The sequence below is a fragment of the Lolium rigidum genome, chromosome 4, assembly GCF_022539505.1.
Source record: "Lolium rigidum isolate FL_2022 chromosome 4, APGP_CSIRO_Lrig_0.1, whole genome shotgun sequence".
Lineage (NCBI taxonomy): Eukaryota > Viridiplantae > Streptophyta > Magnoliopsida > Poales > Poaceae > Lolium > Lolium rigidum.
Window position 1 is genome coordinate 885168 of NC_061511.1, and position 23280 is coordinate 908447.

Consider the following 23280-nt stretch of genomic DNA (forward strand, 5'->3'; position numbering starts at 1 on the left):
GAAATGTAATTATAGGAAAAATTACATAATTTTCTAGGTTACCAGGGAGATGAACTATGGATACTTATTCTTAGACTAATCCAACAACTAATTCAATTCCATATCTTAAATGGGTCGCAAAAGATGAAAATATATATTCTCTATGGACATCTATGAAATTTTAATCATGGTGCATTCATTTGCATTACATAGCGAACCATATTTGATAGAAGCTGCATATTTCTGAGATGATTTTTTTATGAACTACGTTATGGTATTCCGAGCTGCAAAGTTGGGATATTTATTTTTGGAAGAAACAAGGAGAAGGAGGTGTGCTTGGGGCTATCAGTTGTTACTTGTGGACTGTTTGCATCTAACCACAAATGAGAGTCTTGTCTTCTTCCGGTTATATCACTTCTATCAGCTTCTTCTTCTTCTCCAACCAAGACCCAAGAAGCACGTGAACGGATCAAATAACGGTTCCGGTATCACACACTCAAAATCATGAATTTCAACCCTAGTAGAAAAAGTGCCCCATTATCCCGTAAAAAACATCTTTATATTATGGGATGGAGAGAGTAGATGAGAGTCAATATTTTTTGGACCAATCCTGCTTCTTCTTCCCCCTCCACGTTCTTGCTTCTTGTTCCTCTACCTCCTCCAAGTCGCTACGTCTTCACTTATAGGTACGGCCAGATCGTTGCCTTTCCCCACAGGGGGGTGTGATATGGAGTTTTTATGTGCCTCCCGAGCTTAGAGACATGGCCAAGGTACGACAGAAGTTGTAGAAGTGTGTTGAAATGGGCCTTCACTGAGAGTGGATAAATAGAGACCGAGCTACATGTAGCTTTTTATTTTCAAAAATTTGGAAATCATATTTTCAAGTTTCAAAAATTTCTGGAAAAAAAAATCCTAGATGTAGCCAATGATGTAATCTACAAACAGGCAAAATCTCAATGTGAAATTTTTAGTACTTTAGGCTAAACAAAAATGACAATAGATCTGAGAATAGAAAATAGTGCACATTTCAAAACTATAAAACCTATCAAATTTTGTCATTTTTGTGTAGTCTACAATACAAAGAATTTTACATTGAGATTTTGCATGTTTGTAGATTTCAACAAGTCTATATCCAGGATTTTTTTCTCAGATTTTTTAAAAACATAAAACTATGATTTCTGAATTTCTGAAAACAAAGGGCTACATGTAGCTCGGTTTCCATTTGCAGTTTTCGGCCTTCATTGATATAGTTTGGAAACAGTGTTTAAAATTTGTGGGTCAAAGAAAATGTTCAATGTGAATATGTGATGCACCTCCTTTCCAATTTAATTGTTTGCTAAATTAGAAGGAACTCGTTAAGGTTATACCTGCCTTGCTAAATCTGAGATATCATGGTACTATCTATTAGTTTGATATAAATCTACTCCGATTCATATTAATTATCTCTAATTTGAATATATCTAGATACATTTAGAGCACTAGATATGTTGTATTATGATCCAAATTTATATACTAAAGGGAGGCTAACTTCTGACGAGCGGAGCGAGGCCCGTCCCCCGCGGTACGGTACGGATCATTGGCACCGTCTATATATACATCTTGTAAGCCGCCGGCTAGGATTTATCAGATTATAAGATATCCCACGGTGTTTGTAAACACTCCCCGATATTGTGAAGTTTTGTTGGCTGGCGTCCGTGGTTTTTCCCTCTTCTGTATTGGAAGGGGTTTTCCACGTTAAAATCTTGTGTCCCCTGCATGTGTTCCTTTATCGTTCTTCGTTATTTGCTTGTTTTTTTTTTTGAATGGTCACCGGGGGGGAGCGAATCCCCACCTGAATTTTTTCATTCATAGTTGCCTATGAGGCTTGCAGCCTCTACAAGATAGGGGTCCAAATGAACCGGAGTTTAAAGGGGGTACAGAAGGAGATAAAAGAGAAAACACACACACACACACACCAACAAAACTACAACAGCTAGAAAAAGGAGGTCACCCCGAGAATCCTCGGAGACAATTGATTGATGAGAAAAACTCATCCCGACCCAAGCACAGCAATCACAAAGGAAGAGTTCGCAGGACATGACAGCGGGGACACAGCCGCGACACTGCATCGTCGACGTAATCGAAGGGCAACGCGTATCCGAGGACACACAGCGCGCCGACACCACTGTGCCGTGGGTGTGGCCGAAAAGTTGCGCGCAGCCGAGACGACGCCACGACGCCTGTGCGCCACGGGCTGAAGTCAGAGGGCATCACACCCTCACCGCACGCGGGGGTCGCCGCCGTAGTCGAAAGGCATAGCACCGCCGAGGGAAACCCCAACCCCGATGGGTTCGATATACCCGAAGGGTGGGCTAGCCGAGAGCACACACGAAGACCACCCGCGCGGTCACACCATAGAGCTCCGAAGAGGATCCGACGCATGAGCCTAGCAACCGGCAAGAAGATACCACCACCCCCACTGCCACGGCTCGCTTCACATCGGAGAGGAGACCGCACCCATGGCCGCCATCTGCAAACCATGGGGCACACCAGTACAGGGGAGCAGTGCCCACTGACACCGATGGCGAGACAGAGGGGGCTCAACGCCCAGCCACGACGGCCCCTGTTGTAGGGAGCGCGTCGCCACCATGGCCGCCAACTGCGGAACCACGGCACCAGCCAGCCCCAGACGGCAACCCGCTGCGGGATGATGGCTGAGCAAAGAGGTAGAACTCTTGCAACCACCGGAGAGCACACCACCGACCACCATTGGTCACCACGGGCCAGGCTGCCATGGCCGAACCACCGACGCCCAGCACCACGCTGGCCATGGGAGCTCCACCCAGAGTCACCACCAAGGCCAAGCCGACCTCATGCACCAGGCCAGGGGGCGAAGAGACCGCCACCAGAGCCCGCCAGATCTGGGAACAGCACAAGGCTGAGACAGACCCGCCGTGCCACGCACGAGCGCCGGACGAGTACAAGCAGTGGTGGGGTGGAGAGAGAGACAGCAGCACCGCCGCGACCGGAGTGGAGGGATGGGCAGCAGCACGGGCAGGAGGGGGCGAAGCTCACCAGATCGCGACGGCCAGCACCGTTATTTGCTTGTCGCTTTTATAATAAGATATATCCATACTAGTGACAAGTAATATGAAGATGTATTGCAGTCAGTGAATTTATTGATGCTCTTAGTACATCTGAGATGCCATGTTATGTTCTTCACTACGTGTAAGCCAGGAAGTGTGTAATACGATGCGATACTGAATCGAATAGTGCGACGGAAATCATGTAATGAAAATAAAGCAAAGGGAAAATTACAAGTGCGCATGTTAACAAATAACAAAGTAGGGGCCATGTATTTTTTGCCATGTATACTTTTTTGGATTTCACCAATTTTGTAGACATGTTATGAGTTAAAATCATAATAACAGTTTTTCTTTAAAAACTGAAAGTCAAACATGTCCTACATTTTAGGAGGAAGGAATATAAAAAAAAATTACTCCCTCCGATCCATAATAAGTGTTAGGGTTTTAGTTCAAATATTTTTTAAAGTAAACTAAAGCCCTAACATAGATCGGAAGAAGTAGTAATTTTACATTTTAGGGGGAGCGGATATTAAATCATTGATTCTTCAAAGAGAAGATGCCCATCGACTCGTCGACGCCACCCTTCTCCTCTCTCTGATCCATATTAATTTTTACTATGATTTGCTCATATCTACTTATGTTTAAATTAACGCCATGAGCATTTTGATGTGTCTGCCTTGAGATCAAACCAGGTATCAAAGAAAATAAAGATTAGATCAAACGGTTGCTAGCACCACGGACCGAGTCATAACCTTTACTCAATCGACTTAGGTGCAGATGGAGCATACTAAATTTATAGCAAATATTTAGGATACGGAATTCAGAATATAGTTGTGAACAAAGTCCTAAAACCTAATAAACTATAACATGAAGATTGTTTCCATGGCTACTCTCCTGAAATCGCCACCTGTTTCGACAGAAGTTTCAGCATCTCCTGCGCGCCAGAATTCTCTGCATCCTTTACCCTTGAGAACGGCTCACCTAATGTTACGTAAGTATGGCCTTGGGCCTGTACCTGAACTGAGTAGAGGAACTTCCTATCATGTGCAGGGCCATCTTCCTTCTCTAACCTGAAAAAATTAAATGAAGCAACCGTGTAGAGGTGATCCACGTAAAATTTATGCAATGCAACAAGTGGTAAGCATCAAACCCCCAGTACACCACTAGACTGTTGATTATTACAACTTACAACCATAAGTTAATTGGAAAGAAAATCTCTAAAACCACCACCCAAACACACCAAACTGCAACATATGTTTAGTTTTATGAGGATAAGGTCCATTTTTCAAAATTGGACAAGGCATGAGTCTGTTTTTTTTTTTTTAGTCTAGAACTCTTTTTCTTTTGAGAGAGAGAGCATGCCAAAGGCATACCATATTTTTATAGGGAACCAAAATATAGAAGCAACCTAGTCTAAGATGCAAACATCTTAGCTAGCAAGGTTCTCCACACACGCGCGCTAGGCTTCCTAAAGCCTACTCTCTCGATGCCAGTGCGCTCCCTCCAGCATGAGCCAGCTCCCAAAGGCATAGCTCCCCCTTTATGCGCTCGATGAGTGCAACTCCCTGCATTGCTCATGTGTGTTGTTGAACACCCTTGCATTCTGTTGTTTCCACAACAACCACGATATGAGAACAACTATCGTATCAAATTTGTGCTTGTCTGAATGATGCCCTCATTCCCTAGCCTAGAACTATGAAGTTCGCATAGCCTTGAGGTATCTGTAAAAGGTGTAAGGCCTCATAGGGATCTTACAGAAACTGAGGTGAGATTCAAAGAGAATTGAGGTGAGATGCAGACGAACAAGAGAGGAAATGAGAGGAGCAGCTTAGGATGCGATTAGAATTCTGTTCATACATGATACTCTTCATCAGAGAATGCCATTTGAAATGACGCAAGCACTCATGACAACGGGTCCCTCTTGGTGCATACACCAGGGCCACTCGACTCACTCTAGTCCACGCTAGGTGTACCACTCTCAGTCTGCTGGGTGGGTCCTATGCTGGTCAATGGTAGCACGTGGTAATCCTCCAAGGTTTAGTGATTGGAACACAGATGTGTCCACTGAACCCGTATCTCGGAACTGTGACGTTACCCTTCTTCACGAGAAGACACTCTAGTATCTGGTGCCGTTGAGCTGTTGCGTATGTGATGTCTGACGACACTGGGAACTTGTCGTAGACTGGCACGTAGTTTGGCGTGAATGGCTCCAATTTTGATTCATGGAAGACGGGGTGGATGGTGCACCCCGGAGGAAGCGCGAGCTTGTACGCCACGGCGCCTATACCCTAGATGATCTTCAACGGCCCGAACTACTTGAAGGCGAGCTTGGCGCATGGGCGGTTGACCACCATCATCTGTGCGTACGGCTGTAGCTTCAGGAGAGCGTCATCACTGACTTGGAATTCTCGTTCCGTGATTCGTAGGCCTTGATCAGTGCTTGAGCTCGAAGCAGGGTGCTAGCGCAGTAACTATAAAACACCACATACTCCTCTGCCATTTCAGCAAGTGTCGGAGTCTGCCACCACGCCCAGATTTGGTAGAGCAACAAAATTGGGCCCATTCCCATACAAGGCCTGAAAAGGAGAACAACAAAATGGTGTGATACGAGGAATTATACCAGAATTCCACCATTGCGAGCCAGCACTTCCACTTGATAGGGCACTCATGAGCAGTGCAGCGCAAGTTTTGCTCCGGACATTGTTTCACACTCTCGGATTGACAATCCGTTTGCGGGTGATAAGCTATGGAGTAGCCTAAGTTGGTTCCCACGGCGGCCAACAATTTGCGACAGAAGTGACTTGTATGACTTGTTGATGTATATGGGTGCAGCAACGGCAGGGAGTGCGCGTATTTGGTCAGGTGATCCATGAAAACCAAGATGACATCAAATCCCTCAAACTTAGGAAAGCCCTCGGTGAAATCCATGGCAATAGCATCCCAAGGACGCTCCACTATACGTCATGAGCACTTGTCTAAGATTTTCAAGATGCGCCTGCCAGTAACCAGGAATCACTGATAAAACTAAGATGACGTCTAGGAAGACAAATACTGATTTGCAGATGAAGGATTCGAGGACAGTGTTCATCAGGCATTGGAATGTCACAGGCACGTATGGATGAAAATGGAGCGGAAAGTTTCACACTTTTCCGCAGAAATACGGAAACGGAATGAAAATACGGAAACAGAATTTTGCGGAACAGAAACAGAATTCTTTTGGCGAAAATGGAAACGGAAACTGAACGACATGTTTCATGGAACAGACGCGGAAATTCCATTTCCGCCTAATACGGAATTTCTAATTTAGGGTTTGATGTGTGTGACCCAATCCAGCAGGACCAATATGTGACCTTGTCAGGCCGATCAGCCAAAGTGGCCCGTCCCAAAACAGATGACCACGTAATTCCTAGGTGAGTTCAAGGAAGCTTTCACGGTTTGATCCTTTCCTATTCCCCCTTATACCTAGCAGTCGTGCTAGGGTTAGGGATCAAATTGCCGATTTCTTGTGTTTTTTTAGATCTTCATGATTCAAGTGGTCTCGTGGTTCAGCAGATATCCGCTTTGTGTCTGCTTTTGACAATATATGCTATTGTATTTGTTTCTGGGGATTCTTTACTCGTTTCTGCCTCTGCAAAAAAAATTATGAAAACAAATGTCGCACCTCTCAGCTCTGTTTCCGCTCTGTTTTCATCCCTATGAGGTACATTTGTCAAGGCAAATGGCAACAGGTGGAGCTGCAAATGCTCCAAATGTGTCTTGAATGATGTCTTTCCCACGCCGCCCTCGCGCATCCAAATCCGATGATAGCCAGCACGCAAATCGAGCATGGAGAAGAGCTGCAAACCAGCCAACTCGCATACAGGCTCATGGTGGGAACCACGACTCCCGCCTTGATCAGCTCAGCTATGCTGCTCAATTTAGTCTTTTTTGACGACAAATAGCGGTCCGGGCGAGAGTTGACCGGTGCAGCAGCTGGCTCGAGGGCAATCACATGATCATACCGGTGATGCGGCGGCAGGGCCTTTGGATCATCTAAGACATTCACAAACTCATCTAACAAATTCTGTAAGTCGGGAGGCACTAGTGGACGAGATTACTGACGAAGTGTCTTAATGGGCGGCAGGTAATTGTTTAGAGAAATGCACTACTGCAACGATCCATAAGTCATTTTCCTTGTAAGCTTTATGTACTTAAGCCACCGTATCAAAGATAGATTGGCATGCTGCTGAGGAAGCACACCATGTTGTCGAACCATTTTGCCCTGGAATGGAACATCCATGAGTTTTAAGATTCAATCCTCCAGCCAGTCCATGTCAAGCACCGTGCATGTCAGTGCAAACGTATATCCCTGCATCCACCGGGCTAACTGGGAAACTTGTGTATCAGATTGCATAAATTCACAATTGGCCACTTTGAATGAAATTAGATTAGCTGCTGTTGTGGGAAGACGAGCACGTTGAACAAATTTGGCATTGACGGAACTGGTGGAACTGCCTGAATCAACCATAATTAAGCACACCTAATTGCCCACCAGAGTACGAAATTGCATTATACCTGCCCCTTCTGAACCTGCTTTGGCATGAGCTGAGAGCAGCAGATAGCATTCAGGTTGAGCTTGTACTGGTTTTCTCAATGAGCTCAGCAGCCTGCAATGTATCTTCCGTGAATATTCACCATGTTCTCCCACATGAATCGTCAACTGCAGTGGTTTCTTACATTGGTGATCTTTACTGTATTTTTCACCACAGCGAAAACACAGGCTATTGGCGCGTCTGAAATCCTGTAATTGTTGCTCACATGTGCACTCATCATTGCCTTGGGCCAATCCTGTCGCTGAACTCCATGATTTGTAACAGGTGCAGGTGGAGCTGAGGTGGTAGTGTGTTTCCACCCAATTGCCGAGCCCCCGGACCATGGTTCTCAAGCCCTTCCTCTTGGATGCGAGCGAGGGCCACAACACGCGTCACACTGGTTGGATCTTGTAACCGAACTGCCGTACACAGTTCATTTTTCAAACCCAGCACAAATTGCGTGACAAAAAAATTGGTGTTCAGACTTTCATCCAGAGACAGCACATGATACACAAACTCTTCGAATGCCATGCGATACTCTGTGACTGAACCTGTTTAACGCAATTGCAACAGCTTTGCATCTCAGCACCAAACTCCTCAGTGCCAAATTCCAAAGTCACCACTGTGGCAAAGGCTCCCCAATCAACTGTGGCGCATCGTCGCTTGTACACTTGCCACCACAAAGCAGCGTGCCCTTCCAGGTAGAGCAATTGAGGTGAGATTCGGAGAGAATTGGGGTGAGATGCAGACGAACAAGAGAGGGCATGAGAGGAGCAGCTTGGGATGCGATTCAGAATTCTGTTCATACACGATATCCTCTCCATCGGAGAATGCCACTCTTAATGACACACGCACTCACTGCCAATGGGTCCCTCTTGGTGCGTACACCAGGGCCACTTGACTCACTCTAGTCCACGCCAGCTGTGCCACTCTGAGTCTGCTGGGTGGGTCCTGTGCTAATCGATGGTCCAGCCACATGATCCATGTGGACCATCGAATCCATGTTCAGCACAGCCACAGGCTGAGTCATGATGGTATCAAAACCATTAACTTTACGACCATCAAGCAATTCTGGTGCCTTCGACGTTCTGGCTGCCAAGTGTCTGGCTACATCACTATCACGTGTCTGTAACATCATCAAATGTTCAAATACAGCATCTCAAAGGCCCAAATGTCAGTCCTACCCAATCCACTGCACCCCGTGCCCTTGCAAAGATGGAATTCTTGTGGATCACAGGGAAGATTTCTGCTGCGGTTACATGTGATTAATCATGGGTCAATTCTGCACAAAGAGGGAATATCTAAACTTGCGAACTTGCAAAAAACGTAAGTCTTGTCCTACTAGGCTTTGCTCCTGTTGAAGAGAATCCTTGCTGCTTGTTAATAGGGAGAATAACCATCTAGTACTAGTGCTGAACAAGAATCATGAAGGATCGGACCGCCCCTTAACCAGCAGCCAGGGAGAGCATACCATTACATTAATCTCTCACGAAGCAGACGTTGAGGAGAAATGGTTGGCAACGGAGCGGCAGGCCAAATGTTGTGATGTTATTCTTGAAGAAGAACGAGGCAAGAGCCAAGTGACTGAAGGTGAGAAGATATGCAAAGTCCTCTAAGGCAGGCATTGGCGTCCAGGAAGGAGCACGAAAGCACCGGAGGGAGTGGGACAATGCCAGGAGTTGCGATGAGCTGGTAGACCCCTGCTTTGAGGGGACAAAAGGGAGAAAAAAGTGGCATGTTGGCCCATCAACTTCCCTATTTTTCTGATTGGTTAAGATGTTAGCCACCACGCAAGGAAAAGATTAGCTGAATGCAAGGTGATTCAGCCTTGCGTACAATAACCATGTCCACCTACCTAGTACTTAAGTCAAAATCACTTTGTGAAACATAACAAGGCAGGACAATTTATACTTCAAGGTAGTGTTTTAGATGGTTTGGGAGTTCTAAGCTGAAAAGACAGACTCGTGCCATAATTCAAAGCTTGCAAATGCACATATTTTCCTCTAGTAATTTCTTGGCACTACAGCGAGATACTATTAATATACAGAGAATTCTAAATTCATTTTACGAGTTCCCAAGGGGGTATATCTAGTGCAAATCACAATTTAGGAGAAATCATGAAAACCATTTTGGTTTGAGCATCAAATCAACATGAAAACTTCTGCAACTAGAATATAGTAATGGAGTATGGCATTATTTTTTACAATTTAAAGTTGGATTTCCAGCGAGTTTGGACTTAGGAGCAAAAAAATAATGAGTTTGATCTGAATACTTACTTTCGCCTTTCCATTTAATTTTAGCTCATGTTTTTCAGAGGCTATCCCCTTTTTGATTTCCTAACAGGGCGAGACAAATTGATTCTAAAATTTTAAAACTTATTGTTAATTAAGAACTACACATTCATGTTTTGGGGGGTGGGTGGGTGGTGGGATCTTCATGATGATTTGGTGCTCAAACCAAAGTGGTTTCCATGATTGCATCTAAGTTATGGTTTGGACAAGTCTATTCCAGCCATATGGAAAACAAAGCACTGCTCACTTAGTAAGGTTGTGCGATATAAACACTCCCTATGTTCCTGAAAGAAAGCGTATAAATTTGTGTAAGGTCAAAAAGTGTAAAGTTTGTTCAAGTTTATAGAAAAAACTATCAAGATATACAATGACAAATAAATATCATTAGATGCATCATGAAATATGTAGAATATGATATTAATGATATATCTACATATTTCATGATGTATCTAATGATATTGATTTGTCATTATAGATGTTGCTAGTTTTTTCTATAAATTTATCGAAACTTTACAGCATTTGTCTTTCGACAAAATTTATACACCTTGTCAGGAAGAGAAGCACTAAGATAAATGGCAAGAAGTGAAGAAATAAAAAAAAAACAAGATAAACAGTGCAGCATTGCTAGTGTATGTAGGAAGAGATGTCTGATCTGAGGAGTGTAGCGTGAAAAATTCAAGGAATAAACAGGATATGTAATCCAACGAATAAAAGGGATATTAAAACTAACAGAGTAGTCAAGAATCTTACTTATATATAGGTTTTGACCAACGCTTCATGATGCACTGCTCATGAAGCTTTTGCTTGCATTCCCTGAGCTCTCCAACCTCAACCCCCGATACATGACCAACCCCAGTTGTCAACACTTGCTGCTTGGCTTCACCAAGAAGCTTGCCTACTGCATCTCGTGCTGCATTGAGCTTAGCAATTACCCTCTGCTCAGAGGAGCCCATCCCAACAAGGGTCCCATCAACAAATACATTTGCAACTGTTGTTCCACCCTTCTGCCATGTCTTGAACTGTGCAACCTTCCCATGCTTCTGGCACAGTTCATGCAACGTAGACACAGGCTGCTCATCTATTGTTTCTGCCGTGATAATTGGCTCAAAGAGGAATCTTGTTACCTACATGATAAACACTGATATCATTATTGCCACCAATTGTTCACAATAACTATTCTCCATAAATAAATAAATCTGCCATTTCAGAGAATAGGAAGTCAAACCTTTTTTAAACTTTGACAAGTAATCTTAGATTAGTCATACAACAACAAAGCCTTTTATCCGAAGCAAGTTTGGATAAGCTAGATATGAAACCCAAACAGAAACATATGGAAACCAAAAGGTGAAAGAAAGAGAAAAAGAAGTAACAAAATACAAGTAAACTACTATTCTGGCACATGGATTGCTGATTTCCTATCTCATCAAGAGCCAAATTTCTAGGTACAGTCCAATCCCGCAAATCACTTTTTGCTGCCTCCTCCAATGTCAACATTGGTCGCCCTCTGCCCCTCCTCATATTTCCCCTACCTTTGAGAATCTCACTATTAACCGATGTCACTGGAGACCTCCGCTAGACATGACTAAACCGCCTTAGTTGGTCTTAGACTAGCTTCTCTTCAATCAGTGCACCCCTACCCAATCATGTATTACCTGATTCCTAATTCAGTCCTTTATTGTATGGCCACACATCGACCCTACCATGTGCACCTCTATGACACTCATTTGTTGGATGTGTTGTCTTTTAGTGAGCTAACATTCTGCTCTATATAGCATTGCAGGTCTGTCGAACTTACCTTTTAGCTTTTGTGGGACCTTCTTATCACATAGGATGCTACATGCTTGCTGACAGTTCATCCACCATGCATTGGCCCTATGGCAAAGATCCTAGCTGATATTACCATTTGATTTGCAACATTTTTTTGAGGATTACAGCAGGAGCAGCAGGAGAAATTCCCACTGTTTAATTTTCATTTCAAAAGGGGAGCAGGATACAAGATGTACACCACAAAATACATTGATTTTGAAGTACAGAGGGCTCACCTAAGTAAATAGGTCCTAAGACCAGGCAGATGTGAGCCCGAGAGTACTTGCTAGACTAGGGTTTTGACTAACTAAGAGACCAAGGCAACAATGTTATTTAAGTGGGCCTTCTGATCCTCTTTAACCCTAAACTGGAGAATGGTTAGATCCTGGGCAAGCTGCCTTTTCCAGGTGGCGATGTCTGGCTGCACTCCGTCAAAGAACGCGTGGTTCCTGATCTTCCAAATGTTCCATGCACTAACAGTTTCAGTGAAGAGCGATAGGGTCCAGTTATGATCCTCAAGTATCAGAACTTGTTCCTCGTAGGCACTATTTGTCCTTCTAAACTATCATTTCCCTTTTCGCACCCAACACCACTAAAATCACACCCCCTATACTCGATTTTGGTCCTACTAAGTAGAAACCCCTTGTATTCCAAAGTCTGCCTCCATAGCTCTAATATCCTATTGACGTCGACCATGGTTTCATCTACTAGCACCACATCGTCAGCAAAGAGCATACACCAAGGAATATCTCCTTGTATATCCTTTATGATCTCATTCATCACTAAGGCAAAAAAAATGTAAGGGCTCGAGGTTGACCCCTGTTGTAGTCCTATAATGATCGGAAAAGTATCGGTCTCACTATCACCTACGCGAACACTTGTAACAGTACATCTACGTATCTCTTATATGAGGGTAATGTACTTTGTTGGGACTTTATGTTTCCCTAGAGCCTACCGCATGACCGTCATTGGTATCTTGTCGTAAGCCTTCTCCAAGTCGATGAAAACCATATGTAGGTGCATCTTTTGCTCCCTATATCTCCATAAGTTGGCGAAGCAAGAATCTCCCGATCATGAAACCAAATTGGTTTTTAGTGACATTTGTCACTCTCCTCAAGAAACACTCTCTCCCAAACCTTCATAGCATGGCTCATAAGCTTAATTCTTCAGCAATTAGTACAGTTTTGAATATCTCCTTTATTGTTGAAGATAGGTACTAATATACTTGTCCACTCTTCGGGCATTTTTTTTACCAAACAAAATATGGTTGAACAACTTAGTTAGCCATCCTATTGTCACATTTTCAAGGCATCTCCACACCTCAATGGGAACATCATCGGGGCCAAGAACCTTAACTCCTTTCATCCTTTTTAAGGCCTCCTTAACATCATGCTCTAGGATCCTCCGCACGAACCGCATGCTGGTGTCATCAAAGGAAACATACCACTCGGGCATAGTATCCCATTCCCATCAATGAACAAACCATCAAAGTAAACTCTTCACGTGTTCGTTACCTTTTTTTTGGCGAAAACGCAAAAAAGCTTTACGTTTCGATGCATTGATAGAAAAAGAAGTTGTATTTACAAGTCCAAAGAGTGGACCAACACCCACGCCATACAACTCAAGCCAAGAAAATGGGAGAAGTTGACGTAGCCCTCGTGCTCCCGCATCCGCCCATAATCTTGCCTCAGCTTTGATCGTGTCGATTAGGGAGGCCACCGAAGGCAGCTCATTGTTGAAGACGATCGAGTTCCTATGCTTCTAGAACCACCATGTCGTGAGCATAACTAGCAATGAGGTTCCTTTGCGCATATAACGTGGATTGAATCGCACCACCAGCGATCACCACTCCGCGAAATTCCCTTCAAAAACGGGAGGTCAGTAGATCGAATCCAGGATAGGACCTCATGCCAGATAGTTCGTGAGAACGGACACCCAGTAAGAATGTGTGACATAGTCTCCTCTGCCTGGTCACAGAACACGCAACGCGGCTGATGAGGCAACCGGCGACGCGCGAGCCTTTCACCCGTCCAGCACCTGTCTTGGCAAGCAAGCCAGATGAAGAACCTCACCCTGGGTGGCGCCCAAGATTTCCAGTTCAACTCCCAAGACCCTAACACTAACGACCCTTGGAAGAGGGCGTAGTAGCAAGACTTGGAGGAATAGTGGCCATCGGTCGTCCACCGCCAGACAAGCTTGTCTGGCACATCCATCAACTGCACTATCTGCACCCTGGACCAAAGCTGAACGTACTGCCAGAGTGCCAAAGGGCTCACGGCTCCCATAATTTTTGTGATCCAACTACGTTCGGTAAGCGCCTGTTCCACCGTACGGCGCTTCCTGGGGCGTCGTGGAATCAGCGCCAACAAGTCAGGAGCTACTTCCCCAACCGACTTCCCATCCAGCCACCTATCATCCCAGAACAGAGCGGAGGACCCATCACCTACCACCATGACGGTGGAGGCAAAGATGTCATGATCGCTCCTAGAGAACTGCATGTCGAGCCCGCGCCAAGGTCGCAAGGGGTCTGTACGCATCCTCCACACCCAACGGGTCCTAAGACAGATGGTTGTACGTGCGAGGTCAGGGATACCGAGACCACCGTAGCCTATCCCAGTTGACATGGCAATGCCCACCATTCACCTCCTTCCTGCCCACCCATAGGAAACCACGCAAAGGAAACCACGCAAAATCCTGTACACCTGCTTAAGAGCATCTCCAACAGGCGCGCTATATAGGCCGCGCGCTATATTACCCGCCGGTTTGCAGCGCGCGGAGTCGAAATCGCTCCTCCAGCAGGCGCTGCAAACTGCGCGGTGTTGTAAATTTTTTTTGGGCGCGGGCCGGTTTGCGCTATCCCGAGCGCTATACTTGGGGCGCCGGCTACAGCGCGCGGCATCGCGACGCAAGCGCGAGAAAACCCCCGCACTGAAACTTCCCCTGTGCCACCGCCCAATACCTTGCCTTCGCGTGGCCGCCGGCGCAATTCCGGAGATGGACGCGACCTCCGGTACCCCACCAACCCCTCCCTACTCCGTCCCACCCGTCGCCGCCGCCGGCTCCGTCGTGCAGCCGCCCCATGCGCCAAACCCTAGCGGTGGCGCCGACGCCGGCAGCACAACCGTCGTTGCTCATCCGCTCTTCGTCCCGCCGCGCGCGACGGTGCACACGGCCGCCGCCGCCGTGCAGCTGGCTGTCGCGCAGGCCGCCGGGAAGGCGCGGGCGCCGCCGAGGAAACCGAAGGCGCCGTCGTCCAAACGCCCCTACGGAGTCGATGCCGCCGCCTCTGTCGCGCCGCCCAAGAAACCGAAGGCGACCGCGACCCGCCGCCCGCAACCTCCGCCGCCTCCTCCACCGACGAACCGGACGCCGCCGGCGCCTCCGTCCGGCGACACATCCGGCGCACATACGGTGTATGAGGAAATGCGGAGAGGTAAAAAACACTTCTTTTCAAACAAAATTTAGTTTAGATGCATACATAGCCGAAGAATAATGAAATTCATTGCAATGCAGAGTCGATGATGAGTCTTTTTTGGACGCAATGAACATTGGATCTTCGTTCGCGAATGACGACAATGTTGAAGAAGAGGAGTATGATGATGTTGATGTTGATGAGGAAGGAGAAGGAGAAGGGTTGATTGAACCTCGCCCTACCGGTCGGTCCGCGAACTACACCATAGCGGAGGACAAGTTGCTTTGCAAGACATGGTTGATAATTGGAATGGATCTAACAACCGATACCGATCAAACAAGAGACACATATTGGATGAGGACCGAGCGAACTATGCGCTCGCTTCGGTCTCGTTGGTCCGGCATCAACACCGATTGCCAAAAATGGGCGGGCCTGCAAGCCAACATCGATGTTCTTAATCCAAGTGGCACAAATGAGAATGATAGGGTAAGCAATTCTACTAATAAGTTCACCATATGGCTCATATGTGAAGGAAACGGTTCTAGTCCATATAGCTCATCTATTCTCTTTTTCTTGCTTTGTAGAACTCTATGGCTCAAGGATTATTTAGGGATGTGGGAAAGAAGAATAAGAAAGGCAACAAGATTCTTGGCAAGGCATTCACCTTGCATCATTGCTATGAAGTGCTTGGGAATGAAGAAAAGTGGAAGACCCGCGGGAAGTTATGCGGCAACTATGGCGACCAATGCAACGGGTGATGCAACAATCATCGATGATGATGATTCAAGTGATGAACGTAAGAAGAGAAGCTCCACTCCTCACTCGGCCAACAATGGGCGGAGGAATGTGCTTGGTAGGAAGACCGCCAAAGATATGAAGGGAAAGAAGGCCGGAGATGATGACATTGCAATGGCTATGGAAAGGATTGCAAATGCACGGTTGCAAGCAAATGAAGATATGAAGATGGCAAGAAACTTGGAGAAAGAGGCTATGGATGCTATAGAAGCTCGGAGAGCCGCTTTGGAGGAGAGGATTGCCGCCAACGAGGAGAGGAAGTTGGCTTTGGAGGAGAAGAGGCAAGCCACCGAGGAGCATCTACGCCTAGCGGAGGAGGAGAGGAAGCTTTTCTTGATGGACACTTCCCAAATGGATGAGAGGCAAAAGGAGTACATCAACCTTGCTCGCGACGAAGTGTTGACCAAGAAGAGATTGTTGATAGCCAACATGAACAGACCCACGGCCGGCATGTTTGGAGGAGGCATGCCCATGTTTGGTGGAGGTATGGCCGGCATGGGAGGCATGGCCGGCATGGGAAGCATGCCCATGCCCACCATGGGAGGCATGGCCTGCATGGGAGGCTTTGGAGGCATGGCCGGCATGGGAGGCTTTGGAGGCATGGCCGGCATGGGAAGCATGCCCATGCCCACCATGGGAGGCATGGCCGGCATGGGAGGCTTTGGAGGCATGGCCGGCATGGGAGGACCAAGCTATGGTGGAGTCTTCGGAGGGACTATGGGAGGCTCGGTGAGTGGTGTGTACGGAGCCATGGGAGCACCACCAGGAGGATTCGTGGCCTCCATGGATCCTAATGTTCCTCCTTCAACCCAAGATGACGAGGAAGAAGAAGCAAAAGAAGGAGATGACTTGGAAAATGCGGAAGTGTGAGATGCATTTGTGATATGCAAATTGTGTGTTCCACTTTGTATCCATTTGAACCATATGTTGTGTGTCGTTGTTGAACTACGTCATGTTATGTGTCGTTCTTGAACTATGTGATGTGTATTGCACTTTATATCCATTTGAACTATGGTAGATAATTTATTTCATGATTAATATGTGTGTTTGATCTTATTGAATGCATAGTAGTGTAGAAAGTGTTTTCCGTGCCTGGCGGAGGAGCAATTTTACCGCCCGCGCACGCGCTGCAAAATATAGCATCCGACGAGGCGAATTTCGGCCCAGCGCGCGCTATCCGTTTACAGCGCGGCGGAAGGGAGGTTTAGCGCGCCGACTTTTAGTGCGCCTGTTGGAGAAAGCACCATAAGTTGGTGAAGAGGGATTGCAGCGAGCACCGAGCGGATTAGGGTGAGGCGGCCCGCTTTGGGCATCATGGATGCCTTCCACGTCGACAACTTATCCCCAATCCGATCGACCATCGGTTGGACTGCATCAGCCGTGAGCCGTCGAATAGCAAGGGGATGCCCAAGTACTTCACGAGGAAGGGTGCCAACTGGCACTCCATGATAGCCGCCGCACCCGCAGCTACCTCCTCCGTGCATGCAATAGGGGATGCCGAGCATTTCGCAAAGTTGGTGCGCAACCCGGAGGCTTCGCCAAAAACCTCGAGGATGCCACGTACCGCTCGAAAATCCTTCTCATCTGCACATCGTCCGCGTAGAGCGAGACCGCAGTCGTCAGCTCCCTACGGGCTAGGCGCTTCAGCAAGCCCATCTCCATGGCTTTCGCCAGCACCCTACTAAGCGTGAACAATGGCGACAAAGGGTCTCCTTGTCTCAAGCACCTCCGGTGCCAAATGGGGGGGCTGGCTCGCCATTGAGCATCACCCTTGTGCTTGTCGTGGACAAGAGAATTGACACAAGCTCGCAGAACCTTGGTCCGAAACCTAACTTCCTGAGGACTTGAACAAGAAGCCCCCAGGAAACTGAGTCGAAGGCCTTGGCGATGTCCAGCTTGAGCATCACCCTGGGTTCCTTAAGGCGAGGTAGGAACGGCGCCATCTGCTAGACCAACATAAAGTTGTCGTGGATGCTACGCTTCCTAATGAAGGCGCATTGGTTGCAATCCACCAGCGATCCCATCCTAGGAGCGAGCCTGCTTGCCAAGGTCTTCGCCACCAGCTTAGCGAAGATGTGAATCAGGCTAATGGGGCGGTAGTCACCCAAGGCCGCCGCGTCAGGACGTTTGGGCAACAAAATCATCAAGGCTTGGTTAAGACCTTGGAATCCGCGTCAGGACGTTTGGGCAACAAAATCGTCAGGACGAAGTGCCTAGGTTGTCCTGGAAGTGGTTAAAGGAAGCCTCAGCCATGGCCGCATGGTCCGAAATGACTGCGCCGTCAACCTGAAGACTACGGATAGCGTTCTTCTGCCTCCTATAGGAGGCATGTTGGTGGAAGAATGACGTGTTTGCATCACCCTCACTAAGCCAAGCGATCTTAGCCCTTTGTCTCGCCATCGTGCGCTCCAACTAGGCCAAACCAAGGTAGGTGCGCTTTAGGAGTGCCCGTAGGCGGCGCTCGTCCGGAGAGAGCAGCCTGGACTCCATGGCCATATCCAACCTCAGAGCAACCTCCCGCGCTGTCATCAGCTGCAGTTTGATGTTTCCAACCTTCTTATCGCTCCAGCTCATAAGTTGGCGAGCAATCCGCTTAAGCTTAGCGGTGAGGCGCCGGAAGGGGTCTGGATCCCCATCAACCACACCCCAGGCGGATTGCACCACCTCGGCAAAGCCATCCAACTTCACCCAGTAGCGCTCAAATTGGAAGCGCCTCCTTCCCACCGCCTGTGTAGTGCAGTCAAGAAGTAGGGGGCTATGGTCGGCTATCACCGAAGCGAGACAACGGAAGGACCGGCTGCCGTGTAGCTCTTCCCACCCCGCCGTGACAAACACCCTGTCTAGTCTCACAAGAGTGGGATGATCCCTCTCGTTCGACCAAGTGTAGAGACGCCCATGAAGGGAAACCTCCTTGAGCTCACACACGTTCACCCATCATCCTCCGGTTAAGGTTAGCATTGTTCTTATCCTCATCGCGGTATATCAAATCAAAGTCTCCACAAAGCGCCCAAGGGCCTGATCTAGTGGAGCGCAACAAGCGCAGCTCTGCGAGGAAGGCCACTTTGTCAGCATCTTCCTGCGGTCCGTAGACACACGTCAACCACCACCCCGGCGCCCCACCCGGAGGGTTCACCCATGCCGTGACACTATTAACATCAATGTGCGCGTTATCAAGCTACACCAATCTGCTAACCCAAGCTATGATGATCCCACCCCTCGTATCGGTAGCTGGCAAGCAGAAGTAAGCATCAAAATCCGCGCCTAAGGTTTCCATTACGATAGAGTGAGTTGCAACCGAAAGTTTGGTTTCCTGCAGACATACAATCGACGCACCCGTAGTGTCCACCACACTCCTAACACCCGTACGACGTGCTCGGCTATTAAGACCGTGCACGTTGCACACCATGACCTTAGGTTCGTACAACATCTAGACGATATCTAAACACCCGAGGTCCCGTCGGCGTGACGATCACGCCGCGACGAGGCGACCACCCGACTGCCCCACCAGGGGTGGCGAACAACCCCTGATAGTAGACAACGTCCACCCGTAGAGCTCCGCCACCGCTTCGATCATGTTGTCTGTCATGGGCAGCTCATACATCTTATGGTAAGCCGCCAAAGCTGCCTCTGAAGGCGCTTCATCCCCTGAGATCAACCCAAGCTTCCTCATAAGGTGGCGCACTGCTTTCATCTCCGAATTGAGTCCTCCTGGTTGCCCCGCAATGCGAGAGCTATGTCTCGGCTGGAAGTTCATGGCGAGCAAGCGGCGTCGTACACATGGCGTTTGCAGCAGCGCATCTGAACCTGCATTGGTGGCCTCCAAGAACTCCCCGAGAGTGCGCGGTTTCGCAACGACCAACGGTCGCGCAGCACCCGTGTTACTAGCCCGGGACCGCGAGAAGACAATCGGCGGGTTCACAAGCAGCGGTGATCTGATGGAGTAGTTCGCTGCCGGGGGAAGCACAGTGGACCCCCTAGGCGGCGGCGTATCCACCTCGATCTCCTCGTCTGTATCACCCGCTTCATCGTCTTGCGGCAACAAGACTTCTGTGGAAGCTCCCAACACGAAGCTGTCTGAATCACCCGAAACATCCTCCTCCACCCTAGCATTCACGGGTCGGAAAGCATCCAGCCCAAGGGCCGGCCCGTGCTCTAGCGAGGGCTCCCCCACCGCAAAAGTGGCCGGTGTCGGGCCGCACCCAGGCCGGTTCCCTTCTCCTGAAGGGAGCGAGCACACTGCATCGCACACGTAGGGGAGCAGCTGGATCGAACCAGCGCCCTCAGCGTCGCACTGTGTCTCGTCTCCTCCCGCACCCTCAAGGGTGGTCCCTGGAAACGGCATTGGCAGAGCATCCAAGGCCAAAGCCACTCTATCTTCTGCGCCCAAGGCAGCAGGTAAGCCATCCATGGTCGGCGCAACTGGCACAGAGCCGTTTGCAGCCTGGACCTCATCCTGGTTCAAACACGGTCCTGAAGCTTCCGCCTGGACCACCTGCAGAGGAGCGGCCTTTTGCCCTGCTCCCCTTGCCTTTGCGATCCGGTCACCGGCCGCTTTTGCGCCTGCGTGTTCGTTACCTTCATCTTCCACTAGAAGTTGATCAACCTCATCCTTGATGCATTTAACTTGGTTGAGGTCCCTACGCCGTTTCTACGAACACTTGAACCTAAATAGCAAAGCTTGAAACCGGTATTCTCCCCTAGCTCTTGACATGCCCATCTAGTCTCCTAGAAGAAGAATATTTACAGGCCACCTATAGCTCTTGACATGCCCCCAACAACTTTCTGTTGGGTTTCATAGCCCTAGGAATGGCTGGTTTTTATGTTGGCTCGCCAAGTCTATCACAGCCATCCTACTTTGCCCGGGCTTGGGACCCAACTATTCCTAGGATGAATGGATGTTTACCAGTATATTATGGCTGAAGTTAATAGTTAAGTTATTTTTTGGAGACCTCAAAATCAACATAAAATGAATGGAGAATTACATGAGAAAGCGATAAAAACCTGCCAGAGCTTCACAAGATTAAATGTGCAATCCACATAGACAGCAGCAGCAATGGCCTCGACTATGTCAGCAAGAACCTTGGGGGCCTTAACAACGCTGCCACCATAGGGTGCAGTGCCAAGGTCGTCCTCTAACTCTTGTTTCACTGATTCGGTAAACTGTCCTACCTGCATAATTAAAATTGTAACCAGTAAGAGAACAATAGTCACCAGAAGAGAGGTACAGAGCAATTCTGATTTGCCAAGTCTATCTATGACTCCAAGAGATCGAGGGGTAGGCTGAAGAGCATACCATCAGATCGAGGCGAGGACAGTTGCGGCGGAGCAGCGGGTAGAAATCGTGGCGCACGGCGACGCGCGCGAGCTTCTCGGTGGAGATATTGGCGGCCCGGAGCGAGGAGAGCGCGCCGGGGCCGAGGGTGGGGTTGGTGAGGTAGAGGAAGTTGGAGAAGGCAAGGCCGAGCACGGCGTCCCCGACGAACTCGAGGCGCTGGTAGGAGGCGGCGGCGGCGTCGGCGAATGACTGGTGCGTGAGCGCCTCCTCGAGCAGGGAGCGGTCGTGGAACTGGTACTGGAGAAGGCGCTCGACGCGGGCCGCCGCCTCCGCCCGGTCCGCCACGAAACCCGGCAGCGCCAGCGTGACGGGGACGGGATCCGGCTGTGGCGAGGCTCGCTTGCGAGAGCCGGGCTTCATCCCTGGTTCTGCGCGTGGCCGTTTCAGGGGGTTTAGGGGAGTGGCGGTGTCGGGTGCACTCGGGGACATGGAAGAATTTTGGGGGAGGATGGCGGCGCAGCTTTTTTTGGGTGTGCCGGCGCTACGGAAGAAACGGAAAGCCGCCGCGCCAGCTGCCGCTACCGGCTAGGGTCACCTAACAATTGTGAGACGAAAGAAAGTCATGCGCGCACGTGCTATGAAATTCATAAAATATAAAATACGAACCTAATGGTATAAATTTTGTAAATATATAATATATAACCAAATTAGTATTCAAACTTTTGTTTAAACTGCATCTACATGCATGTTAAATCGATCCGGAAGGAGCACTGTGTACTGGACACCTAGGCTCCGGATACTAAGCAGACAATAAGGAGACCAATTATCATTAGCTCCGGATACTAAGCAGACAGTATAAGAAAATATAATGGTATGTTTAGGGGCTTGACGGAAACGAGTTGGTTTCGGTCCGTGCAAATAGAAAAGGGATAAATTCTATCCAATGGTCCGGCGCAAAGTAGCCGGCGTGTCCATACCGACGCATTTTCAGTTCAAATTTGGGCTGGCAATGTGTCGGCGTGGACACAAGGTGCGTTCGTGCGTGTCCCCCTCAACTAACCTAAGGCCCGCCATGGACACCGAACGCAATACCCACCAAATGGTGTTCCTCCCTCCCCTTGCAACCCTAGAGTGATGTCGTCGCCTGCCCTACCCCTCACCATTGTCGACATCGGCTAGTCAGGACGTAGATCGTTGGAAGCCGCGTTTGGTTCCAGAGTCCTAGAGTGCACTTGTTGGCATCATTCCAGGGGCCCTACGTCAGATGCAAGCCCGATGCCACTAGTAAGTTAGGCTTCACCTTTTACTATAAGTGTTCTACAGCTATTAGTATGATTGAATATGGAGTGTCAGGTGATCTCATCGATGATTATTTACGAATGAGCGAGACCACATTTCTTGACGCGTTGTACAAGTTCTGTCGAGCCGTGAATACGGTATTTGGCGAGGTTTACTTTAGATAGACAATTGATGCAGACACTGCTCGGGTGTTGTCAATCAATACTTCAAGATGGTTTTCGGGGAGGAACAATTGTCCATTTGAATGGCACGGGCAGTATAGCGGGCATGTAGAGGGATGCTGAAAGATCGAGATGTCGCCTAGAGGGGGGATGAATAGGCAATTAAAAACTCTTACGGATTTGTCTTGTAAGAATGCGGAATTAAACTAACGTTTGGATTACAAGCACAAACCCTAAATATGCTAAGCTCAACTAAGTGTAACAATAACAACTAGAGCTAGGCAAGATAGGCACAAGATATATGTAGCACAAGTGATAGCAAGATATATGTACTTCAAGTACGATGGCTATCACAAGAAAAGAGAGCTCGGTGTAATGTCCCAGGTTTAGAGACGATCGAGGGGTAGATTTTAGAAAGGGATGTGCATTGCATAGTAAATTCTGGGGAAATTTCGCGCTTTTTAACAAAAACTGCATCGAAGGGGGACAAGTTTCTCTCTCGACACCTTACAGGGTTAGGGTTTCGAGAGTGCGACAAACTTGCTTCTCACTTCACTAGTTTAGGGTTTTGAGAAGAGAGGGGAGAGTTCACATGATTGAATTCTAAATGTTATGACATGATTGAA

At 48.1% G+C, this 23280-nt stretch overlaps 1 protein-coding gene across 1 annotated transcript; it reads right to left on the bottom strand.

The window, feature by feature from the left end:
- Positions 1-3782: 3782 nt before the first annotated feature.
- LOC124707762 (ribonuclease 3-like protein 2) lies at positions 3783-21614 on the bottom strand. Its single transcript, XM_047239444.1, has 4 exons — positions 21213-21614; positions 20921-21088; positions 10657-11030; positions 3783-4114 (listed from the first exon to the last, which is right to left on the bottom strand). The coding sequence occupies exons 1-4, from the start codon at positions 21612-21614 to the stop codon at positions 3931-3933; spliced, it is 1128 nt and encodes a 375-aa protein (XP_047095400.1). The 3' UTR covers positions 3783-3930.
- Positions 21615-23280: the final 1666 nt, after the last annotated feature.